The sequence below is a fragment of the Lissotriton helveticus genome, chromosome 5_1 (genome assembly GCF_964261635.1).
Source record: "Lissotriton helveticus chromosome 5_1, aLisHel1.1, whole genome shotgun sequence".
NCBI lineage: Eukaryota > Metazoa > Chordata > Amphibia > Caudata > Salamandridae > Lissotriton > Lissotriton helveticus.
This window is the reverse complement of record NC_136065.1, coordinates 1,659,504,038-1,659,526,367: the sequence shown is the minus strand read 5'-3', so window position 1 is coordinate 1,659,526,367 and position 22,330 is coordinate 1,659,504,038. Positions and strand designations below refer to the sequence as shown.

General features: G+C 42.6%; 1 protein-coding gene across 1 annotated transcript in view; it reads right to left on the bottom strand.

The window, feature by feature from the left end:
* Window positions 1–752: 752 nt before the first annotated feature.
* Window positions 753–22,330, bottom strand: part of MRPL52 (mitochondrial ribosomal protein L52) — a 43,004-nt gene continuing 21,426 nt past the window's right edge. Inside the window, exons 2-5 of the mRNA XM_078641343.1 lie at window positions 21,116–21,197; window positions 20,248–20,315; window positions 19,071–19,135; window positions 753–924 (exon numbers count right to left, since the gene is read on the bottom strand). Of these exons, the coding sequence (XP_078497469.1) occupies window positions 775–924; window positions 19,071–19,135; window positions 20,248–20,315; window positions 21,116–21,197 (365 nt within the window). The 3' untranslated portion in view covers window positions 753–774. The remainder of the gene's footprint in view (window positions 925–19,070; window positions 19,136–20,247; window positions 20,316–21,115; window positions 21,198–22,330) is intronic.

The window sequence follows — 22,330 nt, the reverse complement described above, 5'->3', positions numbered from 1 at the left end:
TTACATATCTAATAACCCAAGTATTTGAACCTCAAGCAATCTCGACACTGTTCTGGAATCCTTTATCTTTGTGATACGATTTCGATATCACTGGATTAGCGAAAACGAAAGCGGCAACAGAATCTTTCAAGAGAATAATCATTTTTTTTCATTTAACATAGGTTATTTTTACTTAGCAATACTGTCAAACATGTCCTTGGACCAGCAGACTCGTAATCAGGCCCCAAGTGTACTTATCTGATGTAAGGTAATTTATCATGTATTGCAATGGAATCACTTTTTATAAGGTGGAATAGTAGAAGTCAATAGCATGAAGTGCGATGGAACTAAAATTCCTCTGGGCGGAGCCATATCCCACTCGATGCATGTTTTATAGAACTGGCAAGAAGTACCAAAAACCAACTAATGGACAAGACTACTCAGGCCTCTCCTACTCTCATCCAACAAAAACACAGGCCTTCCTAATACCTCACCTGGAATAGATCTACTTTATACTCATCAGAATCACATTTTCTAATATTCAGCAACAGTCCACCGGGATGCATCAGCCCTAAAGTAGGATAGATCCTCTACTTTACACACAAAGACTTCACCAAAACTAAAGAAGTATGCTTGAACTTTCACCCCTCAGTGACCCCACTCAGCTGAAATGCAGGTTACTCTTCCCCCCCATAAACAGATGGATAAAAATCCCAGAGTGCATGCTCATCATTTGAATAACAGTGCAGACTAATAAGGAAACAGAGGCCCCAACCAGTGAAAGAGATAATTTATTTATTGTGGTCTTTTATTTCGCAAAAGGGCTCCTTTTGGCTTCAAAAGATGTTTTCGCTTCTCCTCCTCTTTTGCCAACAGCTGTTGTTGCTTCTGTTCCCAGGTGTGCATTCCTCTGTCAACTTCCTCACTTAACATCACCACCCGGCGCTGCAAAAAACAAAAGGAAAGGAGTGGTGAACTACACCTTGGTCAAGTTCTGTGTAGAACGAACAAGTGGCCCCTACTTTACCAGCCCCTGTACAGCATTACAAGACAGCATCAAATACGCCCCTCCTCATCCCAGGTGCTGTATAATGTGATATATATATATATATATGAACCAGCAATCTTCACCACCTCCGCAGCTGCAGCGAAATGAAGAGACGGACCCAAGGCCGTTGGCAAGTTAAGATTTATTTTGTACCTCTCAACGGGCGACGCGTTTCGAGCATCACGTGCTCTTGTTCACACACCGTGCACGTTGTCAGCTTTGTTTTTATATACTTTTTTTTGGTGTTGCTCCACCTCTCAAGTGAATCACAAGGTCAATAGTAAACATAAAGAAAATACTTTATTTTACAAAAGGTCCTATTTACATGTTGCATATTCGCATTTGAGACAATATACATAATACTAGGTAATGCACTTACTTCATCTTACCAACTAGCCTACACAATTGTAATGTTTGTCTAGGTATATGAGGTTGCGGAGTTAATTTAAGAAACATATTATTTCCTGCATGAATGCATTGACAGTACCTAATAACAAGCACATGTGTACTAAACAATGTCGCTAAGGTGCACTATATAGGGCATTCCCATTATCGTGATCATAAGTTGATTATAAATACATAAAAAACATAGAATACATACTTTGTATCCCATATATACAATTATTGTACATAATTTACAATTTATTTACATATAGCTGCTTGAATGCAAGTTCTACTAAAACATATCACTTGATCACCTATTGGTTTTCTGAAATGTCACGTGCCTACAATCCTGTGCCTCATAGGGTACTGCTGTATATTCCACCGCTATAACTCCTTGCCTCCTTATACTTGGCATATGGATATATTGCTTCCCATAAATACAATGTTGTTTGTTGGACCTTACAAGACCTGTGTTACATAATAATTAGTGACTTCAAATGTGATACCCTCCACTCTTAAGCTACAAAGGTAAGTTGATCTATACCGTGAAACAACTTTGTTTCACCCCTTACAACATTTCAGACCCCTGTATCCTTATCCTAAAAAACTAATTTCAAATATATAGTATATACATACATATTTACAAACGTGGATAGCAACTAACAATAAAGAAAAAGAAAATTTTATGTTTCATCAATATTTACATTGTGCGGTCTGATGTGTTATTTCGGGCTAAATCATTTCAGCGTTTCTCTCTTTTGTTACTCTTTTGTAACCGCTTTCCAGCATAGCATTAGATCACACAGCAGTCCACCTAATGGTGGAAACATAAAGTGCATATTCACTGTGACAGTTGTGTGTATATATATATATGTGTGTATATATATATATATATATGTGTATATATATATATATATATATATATATATATATATATATATATATATATATATATATATATATATATATATATATATATATATATATATATATTCACTGAAAAAACCATAGGTTTCAGGAGTTATATAGTTAGGAATTAGCTTTTAAAAAACCTTTGAAATTCACTCAAAAAACTATAAGTTTTAGGGGTGTTATAGTTAGCTGGACATTTTACTCATACAAAACCATTGAAATTGCTCCTATATAGTTAGTTGTACTAACTATATTTCGCGCACCCGCAATCCACTGCTGATGATGTCGCATATTAGATCATTCATGACATGGTCAGTGACATCACTGATGACATCTTAAATGACATCACTGATGACATCACTGATGACATCATCCAGTGAATGTGGTTTGCTTCGTTATTTAAATATGCATTATATATATAGCAATTTGCATTGAAGAATAAGTGGATATATATAAATAAATATTTGGATGGAGGATTTAGTAGCAGTGTAATTGACTGTTTACTTGACCAATTTATAATGTCTCACTAAATATAGTGGATAGTGACTAAACTGTGTGAATATCTGTATCACTTTGTCAGTTGTTGTGTAAACTGATTCTACAGTTGGTTACTAGCTATGTGAAAGTCTATATTAGTTATTGATTAGTTAACTGAGTATTTGTATGGGAGTGTGAAAGTGTGTGTGGTTCGGTGGGGGGGGTGTGACTGTCCAAAGATGTGTGAATAGTTGATTCAGTAGATATATGAAGTGAAAACTACATGTTCTAACAGTTGTTTGGGTGGGTGAATCTCTTTATGGGTGTGGTGATGAGCAAATATATTTCTCAATGGTACATGTCCAACAAACTAGAAAAATAAAAGGCAGTGTATGTGTCAGTTGTTGTATATAAATAAGTATACATAAGACACAATGATTGTGTGAGTGACTGTATGGATAACTGTATACTTGTAATAATGATTTTATAATTCACTAAGTATGACTTACTATCTAAATGAATAGAAGAAGTGGTGTTTGTATAAGTGTTTTGCTAAGTAAATATGTAAGTATGATCCATTGTTTGCATAAGTGAGTAGGATGACTTCATATGTGAATAGGATGCGTGCTGTTGTTTAATGTCGATATAGATGTATAAGTATTTTTGATAGTGTTCTATTGTTCATTGACAGCATGTATGAGTGAATCCATAGGTAAGTGATTAGATGTGTGTATACATCTATGAATCACTGAGTGGATTTTTAGATACTTGTATTGCTGTGACAATGGATTTAAATATGATACTCTGTATTTTACAAAGAGTGATGAAAAATTGTAATAGTGTATGAAAAGGTGTATGTGATGGTCACGTGGATGATGTCATCAGTGATGTCATTTGAGATGTCATCAGTGATGTCACTGACCATGTCATGAATGATCTAATATGTGACATCATCAGCAGTGGATTGCGGGTGCGCGAAATATAGTTAGTACAACTAACTATATAGGAGCAATTTCAATGGTTTTGTACGAGTCAAATGTCCAGCTAACTATAACACCACTAAAACTTCTAGTTTTTGAGTGAATTTCAAAGGTTTTTTAAAAGCTAATTCCTAAATATATAACTCCTGAAACCTATGGTTTTTTCAGTGAATTTGAAAGTTTTTTTTAAATGCTAATTCCTAACTATATAAGGCCTGAAACCTATAGTTTTTTCAGTGAATTTCAAAGGTTTTTTAAATGCTAATTCCTAACTATATAAGGCCTGAAACCTATGGTTTTTTCAGTGAATTCGCAAGGTTTTTTAAATGCTAATTCCTAACTATATAAGGCCTGAAACCTATGTTTTTTTCAGTGAATTGCAAAGGGTTTTTAAATGCTAATTCCTAACTATATAAGGCCTGAAACCTATGGTTTTTTCAGTGAATTTCAAAGGTTTTTTAAATACTAATTCTATTAGCGGAGAACGTTTAAATATATTAATATCCTAGTGGGACCACCTGAGCAGCCCTAAGGGGTCAGGGTGTTTCTACCCTGCCCCCTTTTTGTGTTCTACACGTTTGTTTTTCTGCTTTCTTGTGCCTAATTCCTAACTATATAAGGCCTGAAACCTATGTTTTTTTCAGTGAATTTAGGTGTGCCATACTTTTGTCATAAGTAAGACTGCTAGCGCTCTAGTTGTTCTGTAGAACACTCTGGGACATTTTGTCATTGGGCTATAGTTGGGCTACATCTGGCTGATATTTGGGCTACATTTGTTTTTTTTGGTCTCTGGTGGCCATCTTTGGGCTACATTGGGCTACATTTGGGCTCTAACATATATATAGCCCAATGTAGCCCAATATATATTTTTTCAAAGTTAATTTTCGTAAAAACCACTGAAGCATATATCTTGAGACATAGCAAAGGCACATCGGGCTACCAGTCCCTACAATTTTGCCAAGTTTGGTGGAAAACCATTCAGCCGTTCGGGCTAAAAGTGAGTCCAACCGCCCTATGGAAATTAACATTGGGAAAACACGTTTTGGGACCCCCCTTTTATCTCGGCCCCCGCTTGACGGATCCCCCCAAACTTTCAGGGAAGGACCGGAGCGCCGCAAGGCAAAGTTAAGGAAAATTTCAGGAACCGGCGCCAAAGTTATTCCCAATAGAATGTTGCGATTTCCCTATGGAAAACAATCCTAACTATATATACCTACTGGCTATCGCCAGTAGGTAATACATATATATATATATATATATATATATATATATACGCTCCGTTACCACTGGCTCAAACGGTGCACTCGCAGGCGGGTGCTGTTTGTGGTTAAACTGTCAACTATTCACGCTCAAGTCCTCCAAAAGTAGAAGAAATAACCCCACTCACGGGGGTTGGGGGGGTTGGGGCGCATCCAAACTTTATTCAGCAGTCACAGACACAGACTGCTGAATAAAGTTTTGAAGTGCCCCCCCGTGAGTGAGTAGCACACTACTCTGGGACCCATAAAGGATTAGTGGTGAATTAGTATAGTGGAATATGGAATTTGAGAGGTGAAAAGGTTAGTCTGTTATTTTGATTGAAAAGGATAGTGGAGGGATAAGAGAGTGAAGGATTTTTTTTGGGGGGCCATAGCATTATGGGGAGGCTTTTGGATGAGTTAAAAGGAATATTGTGGAGGGGAATAGTCAGAGGGAAGAGTTTAGAAAGGTTTATTTTGGGGATTGGTATAGTAAAAAGAGGTGTCCGATAATGCAAGGAGGGGTAGAGTAAGGGAGAGTCTAGAAAGGGTCATTTTGGGGATCATAGTAGTGGTATGGGGTTTGGGATAAATTAGAGAGTGGGTGTAGAGGATATATTGATAGATGTATAGGCTGAGAAATAGGGTAGTGCATTGGAAAGTATAGTAGAAAGAAGTTTGAGATGAGTCAGAAACTTGGGTTAGAATATATGTTGAGAGACGTATAGGGTGAGAAATAGGGTAGTGCATTGGATATGCAGAATTAGAAGAAAGTGATAAATATATAGATCCATAAGAACATCGAAAGTATATAGATGCATAAAGGAGGTAGGTATATGTAGATTAAAGATATTGATAGAGGTACAGGATGAGAAATAGGGTAGTGCATTGGATATGCTTTTCCGGAGGAAAGTAACAACCACACAGATCCAAGTATATGGAAGGTACATAGATGCACAATGGAAGAAGTACATGTAGACCAAAGATGCACCAGACAAACTCCAGTTTTCAAGTGTTATTGTACTTTTATATATATATATATATATATATTTAAAAAAAATATTCTACATGTTTATACAAAGCAATACACAAAGATAGGTGCATATCTATAGTAAAAATAGATGATTATATACAGAGGGATATGCTGTAAATTTCTGTTTGCGTATGGTGCTTATTTGGGGAAGAGCCAATTCTTGAGCAGTTTTCTGAAGATAAGGTGGCTGTCCGTGGATCTTATATTGGGAGGTAAAGAGTTCCATAGTTTGGCTGCTTGAACAGAGAAGGATGTGCCACCGTTGTTTTTTTTCTTGTATCTTGGGATTTTGAGGCGAGGTGCCATTTTAGAGGGAGGTTCCTTTGTTGAATGTGTTTGGTGATTTTATTCCTGATGAAGAGCGGTCCCATTCCATGTATTGTTTTGTGGGTGATACAAAGCAGCTTGAACGTGGACCTTCTGGCAACCAGTAACCAATGCAGGGCTTTCAAGTCAGGGGAGATGTGGTTTCGCGGTTTGAGTAGTCTGGAAGGCGAGTTCTGAATCCGTTGTAGTCTTTTCAATGTTGTTACAGGTGATCCGTGGTACAGGCTATTGGCATAATCGAGTTTGGACAAAACAAGGGAGATGGTAGCTTGGAGCTTGTGTGAAGAAATGGGGCCTGAGATATGCACAGACTATAACCTAAAACTCCTCACCCAGCCCAATATAACCATTACACAGAAATGGGATCTTAAGAAAATACACCTATAGATTGAACAGCCCAAGCATCATTTATGTAGAGGAAACAGGAATAGGATTTACACAGAACTTGGGACGTTTCACCTAAGTCTGTTCCACCATCATATATGAAACAAACCTTATAGCTGTATACCTCCTGCGACTCACCTTCCAAGGCCTTTATTTACAAAACATGACAAGCGATTACAACAGAATATACCACTGGGACCTTGCAAGGCAATGTACCACCTTTATATAAACAAGTAAAGCCAAAAGGTTTGGGTTTATTTAATGCACGTATGCATGCAGCCATAACACTTTATAGCAAGGCTTACAGGAGGCAGCCAGCAAGAGCAGACAGAGGAGGATAGAGCTGTGAAGTAGACCCGTATGCAGTTTTAAACAAGCACTGAAGTGGAGGTGGAAATACACATCCACACAGCCAATAGCATTTTGAGAGATGAATATTCCATTATGCTCAGCCAAAACGTGATTCACAATGTTTCAAGCCAAAGACTGAAAGGGAGTCGTTGAAGAAAGCCGTTGGAGGAAAGGGGTGCAACCAAAGCACACTCTTTGTATAGAATTATCAACAGGCCGGTTTGATAGCTTTGCCGTTGAAAGTCAGGCCTAAAAAGAGGATCTAGAATCTGCATACCGCAGAAATATTTCTAAACACCCTATGAATTACTTATAAAGGAAACATTGCATTTGCCAATTGGTGATTTGTGAACTCCTAGGCTCTTGCCTATTTTCAGGTGGTGAGGTCAGAAACTGCTCTGCAAAACTGTAAACACTGTGCACTGCACACACATGAAGACTATCTCACATACAATGCGCCCTGCCCTGATTGTCTCTTTAAGCATTGGTTGCGGAATAGCCAGGAGATGGTAGGGCTGAAGTGGGTACTGTTAAATGGAGTGCACACAGAAGAACTTCAACAACTGAAGAACCTGAATCAGCATAAAGATAACATTCTAATCCTAAAGCCTGTCTACCTCATATACGGAGTGGGATAGATTCCTATAGAAAGAAGAGCAATGCAAAACAAATTTCTTAAGGAAGCAGTGAAAGAGTAATGAGTGTGAGAGGGATGTGCGTGTGTGTGTGGAGAACCATTAGTGCTTATGGTTGGTTGATCGTACCTTCCCATGTAAAATGGATTCATGACAGGCATAATCGAGATTGATGTATTGTTGCAAGTTAGGAGCAGCAGTGGGGAGCTTCAATATAGGGTCTCAGAGTAGAGATGATATGGCTGCTCATTGGCTCTGGATCTTTATGTGCGACAATAAACGGAAGTCCAACAACCCTGAAAGTTGACATCTAGTATAGGTATAAGTTCATGTCTGCTTCGTGTCCAGGTTTTGGTGACTCTTAGCAGCCAGGCAAGAAGACGAGTGACGAAGACCACACGATGCATCTTTTCAATGAGACGAAGCTCGAAAGGGTTTAATGCAGAAAGTAGAGACTTGGCACTCCTTTTAGTGATGAAAAATAGCATAGAACTTCAAGGAACACAAGTCTTACAATGTGCATATTCTTTTGCTAATGAGGAAAGTAGTTTTGCGAGAAAGCAGAGTAGGTCACAGGAGGCCAAAAGTTGGAAAATGACAAAGGAAAATGAGATCTCACCAAGGACGAGGCTTTCTACCACAAAGGAAAACGTGAAGAGGAACACAGATAAGACACATGATGGTTGTTTCATGTAAGCTGCAATCACGGCCAGTTCATGGTCTTGCAGTGTACGTTGAGCTATTGGCTACAGTAGCAAAAGATTTCCCATCCACTTAAGGCCGCCTTAAATCCAAAACCACAGTTGCCTGCAGTAGAGGAGCCCACGAGAAAGGTAAAAATCGGCTTCCAATCTTTATTGGGAGCAGCAGCGAAATGGATGCAAAGCAGCAGCAACAACAGATTCACCAATCAGCTCCTTCCACTAATCCCGAAGGCGTGTGCTTCCTGGGTTAACCTCCTCTTTCTTTCCTGCTGCCAGCAAGTTAAGTAGCTTTTCCCTTTGTCTCTCACGTTTTTCATACGAATTGTACTGTGTATAGTATGGTATTTCTATCTTTATTGTATTTTGAGATGTGCGCTATTGTGTATTAGACGCTGTCACTGAGTGGCTTGTGGTGTTTGGGGCTGACTTATATTGGTGGTTACGGCGGTTCGCATCAGCTTCATTTTTCCCTTTTGAGGAGCTGTATCGCCGCCCACGTCTGTTTTCTTTCTTGCGCATTTGTTTATGTATCTCAGCAGGGCCGAGGGAGCAACGCCGGATCAGCTCCACTCGCGGCCCGGGTCCTGGTGCAGTGCGCGTTGGCTCGTGAGGTGGCGTGGGTGCAGACTCGATCCGTGCCGTTCCTGAGGCGGGGATCATCGAGTTCTGATCGAGCCCGTGAGTTTCTTGCGTTTTTCGCGCTCCTGCACTGTGGAACCCGAACACCTGTTCGCAGGTCATTCTCTTCTGTTGCCACAGCTTGACACCTGTCTGGGTCGGCTTAGTTGGCGTGAGGCAGTTTTTGCAAGCGCTGTATTTGCTTTATCGCTGGCTTGCTGTGGTGGGGGCGGGCCCAGACCTTTTTTGACACCTATTGAGTTGAGGATGAGCGCCCCCATTCTTTTGACCTACCCCTGGGCGGAATAAAAGTTAGCGATCTGCACCTGTGACATTGTTGATCGTTGCCTTGCGCCCATATACATAAATATATATATATTAGTTGGCACACTCTGCATTGAAGGGCAATTATACTCCAATGGAGGCGGAATATCAGGAGGAGGAAAACCCTCCAGGTCATCCCACTGGATGATGATTTCTGTGATGCGGTGGATACGTCTATTCACCGGGCAGTCGAGGCACCGATGGGGCCCTTTGAGCAGCGCATAATGAAGTATGCTTACGCCATTCAGGCCTAACAGACCGAGAAGACCCAACGCGCGGGAAAGCGCAAGTCATCCACGGCGCCTGCACCTGATGTGTTTGAACACTTGAAATCAGCGTTTTTGGAGAAATCTCAGCGGTTGGAACAGGAATATGTACCTGATGCGCCAGAAGAACCGCAGTTCACTATGAAGATGATGAAGATGATTCGGCAGGGGATTCTATGGAAGGTGCAGGCCGGTCTACTCCCTGGTGTCCCGGTCCCCCCTCGGAGCTTTCTTCTCAGCCCGAAGTGCCTTCAGATATGTTGGTACCGGAGGACTTGGTCCACCCCATTTTCTCGGCCTGGACCCCCTTGGCGAAGGTGTCGGCTTTTGTGGCCAGTAGACTGCGCAAGCCCCTTGAGAAAGAAGTCAGAGCCTGCCTAAGGGCAGAGTGCCCTCGACCAGCCCTTCCCGGCAAGGTGGCCAGGACACCTGAGGTCAATTCTATGATGGCAACCTTCTTGCAGAAGTACGTCCGCGACCCGAAAAAAGGCATTGATCGTTCCTGGAAGAACTGCCAGGATAAGCTCCTAGATATGACTGGACCTCTAACTAAGATCTTGGAGCTAGATGAGAAGGCCAAATCGTCAGGTTCATCCTTGTTCCGGATCGGATATCCAATTGGGCCCAACGGGCTATAGTCTTTTTGGGCAATGCAAATTGCGCCCTCTCTATGGAGAGGCGTCGTTCCTTCTTGCTGAAGGTGAATCCTAAGCTCGGCGATTTGGCCTCTTCGAAGGCAGGCTCGGTGGCCCAAGGCAGAATATTCTGGGATCCTTTTATTAAGGAATTGACAAAATTTGTCTCAACGTTCACCTCTCTCGACAAGGCGCAATCCTCTATCAAGAGGGTTTGAACCCACGTATTTGTGTCGCTGCCGGTCGTGGCAGAGGGCGCTCGGCCGGCAAGTCCTTCACCCAGGACTCTAAGAGTGGTGGTAGGAAGTCCAGGAATTTAGGGCGGTAGGAGTTCTTCCAATCCCGTCGTGGAGGCAGAGGTCGTGGTGGTAGAGGTCGAGGCCAATAGATGGCCACGGCAGGTGAGTGTGTCCCCTTCACGTTTACCCAGGGTGGGGGGGCAGGCTGGCTCTTTTTTCGAGGGCAACTGGAGAACTATTACTTCAGATGCCTAGGTGTTTCAGACTGTTCAAGGTTTTCAGATCGAATTTTACGGGACGCCCTCCCAGATGGTTCGACCCAGGCCGCTGGTTTTCGCTTGGGACACGGCTGTGCTCATAGACAAGGAGGTGGCCGATCTCTTGCGGAAAGGAGCGGTAGTTCCCACCTCCCTACACCCAAGGGGTTTTGCCAGCAATATTTTCGTGGTGGACAAGGCCGGCGGTGGGCAACGCCCCGTCATAGATCTGAAGGAATTCAACCGATGGCTGGTTTACCGCCACTTTAAGATGGAGGGTATCCATCTTCTCCGCGAACTTTTGCAACCCGGCGACTGGATGGTGCGTTTGGACCAGAAGGACGCGCACCTGACCGTGCCGGTCTATCCCCCACACAGCCGATTTCTGCAGTTTCTGTGGAGAGGTCAGGTTTACGAGTTCGCGACTCTGCTTTTCGGACTCTCCTCCGCCCCGTGGTGCTTCACAAAGGTTCTCAAACCAGTGGTAGAGGCGCTTCGGGCGAGGGGCCTTCGGCTCATCGTTTACTTCGACGATTTCCTGCTTTTGGAGCAGTGTCCCTTACGATTGGCAGACCGTCTCAAGGAGGCGTCCGATTTGCTGCAGCATCTGGGGTTAGCCATAAACAACAAAAAGTCTCTCCAGGTTCCATCCAGACAGGTAACCTTTCTTGGTTTTACCATCGATTCGGTGGCCCGTACCTTGAGCCTTCCTCCCTACGAAAATTGTCAAAATACGCAGAGAGCTCAGGCGCACCCTGGCTCGCCCCTCCACCTCGCTTCGGCAGATAGCGAGAGTAGTGGGCCTCTTGCCCTCGTCGATACAAGCCATATTTCCGGCACCGCTCCACTACAGGGTATTACAGCGCCTAAAGGCCGCCCTTCTCCGCAAAGGTCTTCAATATGCGTATCAGGTCCCTCTCACTGAGGAAGTGCGCAGGGAGATGCGATGGTGGCTCGACCATATGGAGGCCTGGAACGGCAGAGCCATCTTTGGTTCTGAGCCGGATTTTATCATAGAGTCCGATGCCAGCAAACTCGGCTGGGGTGCTCGCTGTGGGGACTCCTTTTCAGGAGGAAAGTGGTCTGCCGCAGAAAGTCAATTGCACATCAATTGTCTGGAATTGATGGCGGGTTCCTTCGCCATTCGGTGTTGGACCAAGGACAAAGTCTCGTGCCATGTCCTTCTCAAGATGGACAATGTCTCTGCGGTGCGTTATATCAACCACCTAGGGGGCACGAAGTCCATAGCTCTGGCGGAGTTAGCCAAGAATTTATGGACCTTTTCTTTTGCCCCCAATATCTCGGTGACGGCGGAATACCTCCCGGGGGTGGTTAATGTGGTGGCGGACAGGCATTCCAAGACTTGGACGGACATGAGTTTGTGGCAGCTTCAACCGCGGGTTTTCCAGTGGTTGAACGACGTATGGGGGCCGTTCTCAGTGGACCTTTTTGCGTCCAGACTGGACCCTCGGCTCCCAAAGTTTTACAGTTGGAAGCCGGACCCTCTAGCAGCAGCGACAGATGCGTTCCTCCAAGACTGGTCAGTGGAGTTAGGGTATGCCTTTCCCCACTTCGCAATGATCATGAGGCTCACAACTCAGGTCCGCAGACAGAAGGCGAGGGTGGTCCTGATAACTCCGTATTGGAGGTCTCAAGTGTGGTTTCCAGTTCTTCTGGAACTTTCTTGGGATTCTCCAATCCTTCTACCCCGCGATCTTTTTCTCCTGAGGGATCCTCAAGGTTTCCCTCACCCTCTCCTCCAACAAGATCGAATGCCCCTTGTGGCCTGGCGGATTTCAGGCATCGCTGGAGAGTCGGTGGCCTATCGCAAGATGCTCAACGACTGCTGGGAGCAGCGTGGGCAGATAGCACTCACAAGCGGTACAGGTCAGCTTGGGCTTGATGGGTTGATTGGTGTGTACGGAACAACTTCGATCCCATGGAATGCGAGGTGGTAGATATCCTCAATGTTTTAGGTTCTCTGGCATCCCAAGGTTTGGCTTTTAGGACGATTAAGTCATCTCGTTCGGCAATTTCGGCCGGTCATGGGCCATCCTGTTGGTGAGCATCCTCTGGTGTGCAAGTTGCTGAGAGGTATTCGGCTGACGCTTCCTCTGGAGCCGAGGTATTCCTCTCTTTGGGACGTGAACAAGGTTCTTAGATTGTTTAAGTCTTGGCAATCTAATAGGTACTTGTCCAGGAAAGAACTTTCTGCAAAATTGGCCATGCTTTTGTGCTTGGTCTCCTGTCGTAGAGTGTCCAACGTGCGGGCTCTGGATGTCTCAAGCAGGGTCTAAACCCCTCACGGGGTTACTTTTCATGTGTCGCGTCAAACAAAATCAGATTCCAGAATCATTTCCTATCCAGCGTTCGATCACTCCCCTAAGTAATGCGTGGTCAGGTGTCTCAAGGAATATGAGTCTATGACTGAAGAGACACGGCCACTGGGTGAGCGACAGTTATTAATTTCCTTACCTAAGCCCTTCAAAGCGGTTTCACCACCGACTATTGCGTGCTGGGTCAGATGGGTCATGCAAGAAGCAGGCATAAATGTCTCGCAGTTCGGCGCTCATTCAGTGCAAGAAGCCATGCCGTCCAAAGCCTTCTCCTTGGGAGCCAGGTTGGAGGACATTTTGAATGCGGCCGACTGGTCATCGGACTTCATGTTCAAGAGATTTTATTTCAAGCCAGTCGTGGATATGGCCTCGCTGGTGGTGGATAAGCTTTGAAAGAGCATAATCCTCGCCTCCGGTCCTGCCATAGAATGAAAAATGTCCTAGTAACCATGACGGAAAGTTTCAATTCTATTAAGGACGATGAGGCCAGGATTATTCCTGCCCAGGGCTCTAGCGACTTCCTTGAAATGTATTGTTATTAATGTTTTTTCATGATGATATATATGCTTTCAGTAATCCTTCCTGTTGTTTGGGTTCTTTTCGCTTGCTCGTTTGGTTCAAAGAATCAGAGTCATGGCTTCTGTTTTCTTTCAGGCTCTGATGGAACCAAAATGAGTGATGCTTTGAGTACCAGTTATGGCTGCAGTCACGAAAGAGGAGGTTAACCCAGGAGCACACGCCTTCTGGATTAGTGGAAGGAGCGGATTGGTAGACATTGTGGACTGCCTAAGGCATCTTGGGAATGCTGGTTTTTCTTTTGTAAAAAAAAAAAATGTTTATGTTCAACACTGCTGGCTGTAGGAATAAAGGAAAGTACAGCATAATCCTCGCCTCCGCGTCTTTAATAGAATTGAAACTTTCCGCCATGGTTACTAGGAAATTTTTCATTATCTAGGGTACTGATGTGTTTTGATCATATTCAAATATTTGTTTCTACCACACTTCAGAAATACAGAAAAATATGCTTCATTTGTATTTTCCAAATTCTGATTTATTTCTGAAACAAACATTAGCACAGCTAAATGTTGTTGTGTGCTTAAAACAATAACATCTTACACTCTCTCCTCTCACATGGGTATTCAGCAAGCTTGTCAAATAAATTCTCTCATTTTTAAGTCAGAGACAGAAAAGGAAATACCAAGTTCCCTTGGAAGATAGAGCCGGATATTCGACCTTTGCCTTTAAATGCACAGCAAATGTGACAAGCAAAGAACCAGATTTAAAGGCTTGTTTACAGAAAGAGAGTACTCGGAAGGAAACAGTAAACAAGGAATGCTCACAGGAGGGGCAAACTACAGCTGGACAGCCTAAAGCATATAAAGTCAGCAAACAGAAAGCAAACAACTATGAGTTTCAAAGCCAATAGAAAGCAATGGGATAAATGCACTCCCAGGGAAGCTTTCAGAAAACCCAAAAGAAATGGTAAGCAAATGTCTGGTAGGCTCGGTCATAAAAATGATGGTGAATTAGGGTTATCCCAGGATTGATCATAGGACCATTTTTGACTCCAAGACATTAACAGTCATTTTGAACAATGTGGTACCTTCTACACCCCCAACATGGGACTACTCTTGTAAATTAATGACCACATTTCTGTGTCTAGACTGAAGCTTTCTTTAGAACGAACAAATGCATTATAAAATATGGCATCTCGCTTTGTCCCCTTTGGTTACTATAGCCCTCTACCTCCTAAATTTAAAACCCATACTTGAAAACGAGTAGGAAGCCTGTTAAAAAAGCCACTGACCACTAGTACATTGTGATCACTGCACCTCTCAGCTACTAGCTCATCCGACTCCCTCAAAAAGGCTATCACTACACCTTTGCTAAAATGTTATGGTTCTCCCTGGATCCCAGCACCTCAGATAACTATCAGCCAATTGATCACCTGCCTGTAAATTCATGTAGTATGTGGTTAGCTATAGCAACAGCTAGATTCATATCAAACCATTGTTAGTCACCAAGCAGTAGCCTACTTTGCAAATCACGGTGGATGACAACTATATAGTTGACAAAGGTAATCTGACAATGCTCAGATCTTTGATCTTTCTACAGCTTTCAATAGTGTCTAGTTTTGAAATGGAGAATGGAAAAAACAGAGAGCGATGAGCATTCATGGAAAGTGTTTTCTTCTTTCTCTTATTTAACTGCACCATACTGCTTAAAATGGGCTGCTACAAAGCATCACCATGACTGGTGAATTACTGTCACTCGGGGATCTCACATAACTAACTTATATTTAGTGTCTCCTTTCCATCACTGAAATTCAAGGACCTATCCATCGGAGCTATCCTGTTGGCTTGTAAATTTTTCTAGGCTTGTATTGGTTCTCTGATTAGTTCTTAGCTGCCAATCCCAAGTTGACAAAATTGTGAGTGCTACTTTTTCCTCGTTGTCTCACTTACAAAAAATAGGCCTCAATTTACTTCAAAACATGAGAGCTGTGAGTCTGCACAGGTGTGAACTCAAGATCTGACAATGCAAGGTCCCTGAATGTGATTGCCAGCAGAAAAGCTCTTAATATGAAAAATGCCAACATTCTGGAGTTATACTAAGAACTGGTCTGTGGAAGTGGCAACGTTGTTGGGGATTCTAGAAAGAAATTACCATGGCAATCGGTTGATATATGCAGTCTCTGTCCACTTTTACCCAAAGGAGAAAATCAATTTTTTGCCCCAGATTTTCCCAGGCTTGAAAATTGGCAGAGAATATGCTATTTTTCTGTCTGATCATACTGGGAGACAGCTTGTTCTTTAATCTGGGAGTGCGGTTTGGAATAATCTCCTGAGATCAATCGCATTGGAACCGTGTTTCAAAAGTTTTAAAGTACTGTAAAAACCATTCTCTTCAGCTAAACGTCCAGTCCACTTTGCCTGTATTGCCTGTATTGTTAGAGTTGCAGGCACAATTTAGGTCTAATTCAGTTTTATTTTTTTTGGTAAATGGATAATAGCAGAATCTTAATTCTGTTCACCACTGTGTTTCTCATGTGGACACAATAAACTTGACCATGGCATTTAAACAATTGAATGCACCCTTTCTGAGATATACTGTAGAAATGGAGTCTATGCTATCAATGCACAGTGCTACAAAAACGTCGCGCAAACACAAAAACCCATCTAATCCTAGTACATTAGGAGTTTCTTGCTCTCTTGGTCAAGTATGATGCAGACTAGTGGGCAGTGTGACAAACATTACCTGTTTACAGGGCTACTACACTTTTAGTGCCACAGTAGTCACACATATTGCCAGTTCCTGCAAAAATGTAAGGAATGAATGTGCATTTACCTTCAACTCCCTATTAATCTGAGGGGGGCAGATGCACGTTGGTTTGAAAGTGAAAGAATAATGTACTGCTGCATGGTACTTCACGTTAGAATGCTTAATGAACTCACCTTTGCTTGGCACGAGTAGCCTGACTAGTTGCTTAAAGGCAATAGTTTATCAGATCTCCGGATATCATTTTAGGGCGGTTTCATTAGATGCATTAAGGGTCAGGCAAATTGCATGCTTTACAATATCCAGTATTTGTACTGCAGGGGTGCCTAATACCAATACCAATGCCTTAAGGATATATGGCAAAGCAGGACTGTGTTCCCTTTTAAACTGTTTATTACTCCATCAGGTATGTATATGAATCGGTGCATGCAAGACCCCGCCCCCGTTTTGTAAACTTACTTCTGAATGAATATTGTTTTTTCTTTATAGCCTGTATCTCTGCCATTGAACACCAGAGCCCGCTTAAGTTCATTCTGCTTGTTGTGCACAGATATAGATTTGGGCATAAGCGAAGTCACAGGGGGCATTTCACAGACTGACGTCTAGGTGTCAGATTCCGATAATACTGAAATGGCTAAGTAAAAGAATGAAGCGATACCAAAGGGGAGGATGGACGGAGCGCTTGAGCAAATCAAACACTCACCCCTAGTCAACAGCTCTGAGTTTAATCCATCATCATTCTTTAGCTCACTCGACCACCCCAGTTCCGACATGGCCATATGCAAATCAGTCTGACCCTGTGCCTCATCCGAACAGTCCAGCCCGAACTGCCAAGCAATGTTTTCCGTGGACCGTAAACAAGCATCCTGGGAACGGTTTCGGGTTCATAACCCTCATCAGCCAGGCTATCTTGGCATAACTCCGTCCATCATCCACTTTGGTTTTGCTTTGTTCGCCCTAAGTTGGCATGGTATGCCCAGACGTGGGTTCCTTGCTCACTTTGCCACTGGATTCAAGCTAGCCTGGCTGATGACAACTGATTAGCCAGAAACCAGTCCCAGGATGCTGATTTCCGGTTCAGGGAAGACATGGCTTGGCAGTTCGGGCTGGAATGTTCCCATGAGGCACAGGGTCAGACTGATTTGCATATAGCCATGTCTGAACTGGGATGGCGGAGTGAGCTAAAGAATGATGATGGATTAAACCAAGATCAGTTGACGGGGCGAGTGCTTGCATTTTTCAACACTCCCTCCATCATCCCCTTTGGTTTTGCTTTGTTCGCCCTAAGTTGGCAGGGTATGCCCAGACGTGGGTCCCTTGCTCACTTTGCCACTGGATTCAAGCTAGCATGGCTGATGACGGCTGATTAGCCAGAAACCGGCCCCAGGATGCTTGTTTCCGGTCCAGGGAAGACATGGCTTGGCAGTTCGGGCTGGACGGTTTCCATGAGGCACAGGGTCAGACTGATTTGCATATGGCCATGTCTGAACTGGGGTGGCAGAGTGAGCTAAAGAATGATGATGGATTAAACCCAGATCAGTTGCCTGGGGGTGAGTGCTTGCATTGTTCAACACTCCGTCCATCATCCCCTTTGGTTTTGCTAAGTAAAAGAATGAGCATAACAGTTAGATCCATGGGCACCCTACCAAATGCGGATTGGAACTGCAATGGGACTTCACAGCTACTATACTTGTTATGGGAGAAAGTACTGGCACAAAATGGCAGAGTTACTAGAATGTTTGAGAGACTGTGGCTGCACCTCTCATCTGGGTTGCAACTTCTAATTGTACATTTCCTGTATTCTTGAAAGCTTAAGCCCAACAGCCAAGGATTAAATTGCGATCAGGTCATAATTCCCCTTTTATTCCATGAAACAGGCAGAGATGCTGCCCTTCAATCTCCTCCTCTCCTGTGCCTGAAATTTTACCCAGCATTCCCAAGTCCTATCTGTATTTCAGAAATGTCCTGTAGTTTACCAAAAAATTATATGCACGGATAAATACACAATAAAATGGATAAGAGTTACAGGATTATACCCTTACAATGCAGAACAAAGACTGTTGCGTTAGTGCCCTGCTAAAACTCCACCTCAACCAAGTAATTTATTCCACTAACAGTTGCAGCACACCACCCACCAGTAACATGCCCAGGCTGGGCAAAACTTAAACGCCAACAGCATTTGTTGAAATATTTTTATTAGTTGAATACAAAGAAAGCTGCCATGGACCTCATAAGCACTCTAATTTTCATCTGGGTCAGACATTTCAGCATCAGAGAGCTAAAACCACCTGTACCTACATTAGGAAAAAAACAACAACAGACCAAGAAGATAGTGGTCTAACCATAATAGGAAGAAAGAAACCACTTCTATGGGGGATGCTCTCCCTTAAACTAAGCATGGAACCGTTCACAGTCTCTGATGATTAATGGAAATGAGGTAGATGAGGTTGAGGGATCCTCTACCAAATGGAGGAAATGGGAATGAGTCCGCTAATATGGGGCATGTAGGCAAATATTTTGCTGACAACTCTGGGGAGTTCCTGGCTACACCAAAAGGTAACAAGATAATCACGTTAGAAAAAGGAGTGAGCCAAGACCCAAGAGTAGTAGTGTCCGACGGAGCACCCAAGAGATTGTTTTGCAGATAATTTATCACATACTTACAGCAAATTCCTCCCGCTCCAATTTTCTGCGCACTTGTCCTTTCCATGGAGAAGCTGGCCTTCCATCTACGCCAAAACAGATGAATTGGGAAAACTGTCAACGTGTACCCATGCACTGGCATGTAGGCTTTAGTACTCAAACACATTTACCAACAAAAGAACAATAAGGAGCGTATCACATCAAAAGTGAACAGTAAATAGACAACTTAATTCTGCTACTCTGAGCTTCACCAGTTTACACTTACTGAGAAAATGTGGTAGAGCAGATGACAATATTCCAATCTCTTCTGGCCTTACATTAGATCAGGGTTTCCAACCACCAGGCCATTGATATGATATACAACTTGTTCTTTTGGTAGTTTTACTTTATAGTAAAGCCCCACACTTAAGTCTATTATTGATTTGTAGGAAACCCTGATAAAGTGCTCATTGTTCACAAAACATGTGTTGGCACAGAGCATCCTATGGTGGTGAAGCTCCCTCTAAACCACAATGTATGTGAAGATAGTATTTAGATCTCACATAAATCTACTAGACTAACCACCATTTTATTTACAATAATGCCCTCTAAAATCACTGTGCTATCATTTAGTCAGGATCAGGTCATAATCTAAAGGAAGACGGTTCGCTCCTTTTTAGTACCCTTCAAATGCCCGATGCAAACTGGGTAACACAGAGGAAACCTCGCAGTCAAGGCTACAGACCAAACGTAATAATCCAGGGCGCAAATTCTATCATATATGATGTGCCTAAAGGATAAACTGAATTTTGGCTTCATTAGGCTTCAATGATCTGCCAGTGGTCGCATACTGCAGCCCATAGGAATTTAATTATACTTATAACTAATGTTGAGTAATAAAGGGATCTCAAGATTTAGAAAGAGAACACAAACTGCAAAGTATTGTTATTGTTGAAGCAATTATGGGGCGGGGGGAACAACATGATAAAACAAATTGGCTAAAGAATTTATGTTCAGAGGCAATTTATCTCCTTGATCCATAAACAAATACAGTAAGCCACACCAGAAATAGGTGATCGCTCAATAGATCTTTCTTCAGGAATACATCCAAAGGAAGGCGCACATGGTTGTGAAATGGCCCTTAGTCTAGACTTACATGCATATTAATGCACTGTGTAAATGTTTACAAGAACAACAGACTGAAGGCCATGGTACTCACCTACGAAGGACCAATCAGGAAGATCTGTGAGAGGTCCATATTGTGTTCCACCAGCAGCTAGGCCATGTCTACAGAAAAAGAATCAAGGGTTTTACACAATTTCATTCCTCATGTTTCTTTAAAGGTCTGGGATTTAAACAAGCAACTGAGAGGGATCTGGGTCTAGAAATAAGTGGCAAATGTGCCACAATATTTACAGGCAGGCCACCGAACGTTGATGAAGGTTAGGGGATATAGAAAAGCAAGAAAACAAGGACCTGAAATACAGCAGTAGGTTAGAAGGGGCATAAGTCTAGTTAAGCAACACAAATGTTTTAGATCTAGAAAAGCATGCAAGGGAGAACCAGGGATACAGAAAGGCCTTTAAACAGAAGGCTCCAAATAAAGGGAGAGAAGACGACCCTGGAATCTATAATGGTAGGAGATTTAGAACTAGGGATCAAGTAAGGTAGGACATACATGGCTTTGGCTTGAGAAATATCACAGATAAAGAGATTGAGATCTAGAGACTACCTTTGAAGTGGCTAGGAGGAAAAGAGACATAATAAACAGAGTCCAAGTTTTAGAGAGGCACAAGAAAGAGAAATAGAGAGGGGCAAAGGAGGAGAGAAAGACCTAAGCTCATTAAAGGCAAGAAAACGAGTTATGGATTTAAAAGAGCAGGAGCAGAGGGTGAGGAGCCGGAGAGGCACAAGCAAACAACATGGGTTTTAAAGAGATGGGAGATAGAAAGTAGGGGATTTAAAGGCATGAAATGCAGGACTGGGATCTTGAAAGGGATAACAGAGAAAGATGTATAAACCTCAAGAGGCTGGAAAGAAATTTCCTGAAATGTAAAGAAGCTGAAGACCCAGAAATATTTTCTTACTTTACTCTCCATTCTTGTCCAGCTTGGTTCAAAGCACTGCAGTGAATAGTTCGCGCTGAGAGTGTTCCACTGAGCCTGAAGCCTGAGGAACAGAGGACAGCATCAGTTAGAAGAGGAAATGAAATAGTAGGTATGACACACTCAGAGTGCACCCTGGTGATAAGACGAAAATGTGTGAGAAGGAAATGACACCACTCAATTGAGATACAACTCTTTTCTATGCACCTTCTCTAATCCTGACATGAAACTGTGTAACAATGTAAGGACTCTCAGCAATGATGTCAGGAACTTCCATAACTAGAAGAAGATCTCTCGTCATGACGCAGCTTCTCTAGTGACATGCGTCTGCAATGAGGACAGAACCGTAAAGAGTGTAAAGGGCTTCAGTATTAAGATCAAGATATCTATTAGGAAGACAGAGCCCTTGTTACTATTTTGAAAACATTTAGTCACAATCATCAAATTTTCAGTCACAACTGAACAGAAAATGGAATTGCCTGTGTGCAGCTTTATTACAGGATAATAGATTAAACGTCTTTACAACACCACCACCACCACCACTATTTTGTCGCCCACAATATTGGTTTAATCTGGAACACAGATAACTGTCACAAATCAGCACAGTGGATGAAAAAGTGCTGTTGTCCTAAAACAAAGATGCATCTGAGCTGTTCTTAGGGTTGATCAATAATTAGATTTCTGATTTCCATGCACAGTGCTTTCAAAAAATGCAAAGTAGGTTACAAATAACTGAACAAACTATGGATAGTTCTCATTGTCGCTAAGCACAAGGTCAACACATGCGTTGAAGGACAAAACATCTTTGCAACATGGTCTGATCAGCACAAGTAATGATATTAAGACAATTCCAATTTTTAAGGGGCCCAGAACTGTGACTTGTTCAAGGGATGAGAGGAGTTGATGAATTCTAGTATATCTGGTATCTTTGTATGACAGATTGTTGTTATGCTAGAGCTTGAGGAATTGGTTTGGTTTCACAGGAGTTAAGTCTGTTAAGTGCTGTTAAGCCTCTTTGTCTAAATCCTACAATAATGGATTGAAATTATGTTTGGTCTAGTACAAAGCTAGAGAGGTGGCAATTTGAGGATGAAACCATCTAACTGGACTGCATTGTTCCAGTTCACATTCATGTGGAAAACTGGGTTTGGTGAGGGAAGTGGAAGTTCCATTTTAAGGTCATGAAGGTTTAAGTGT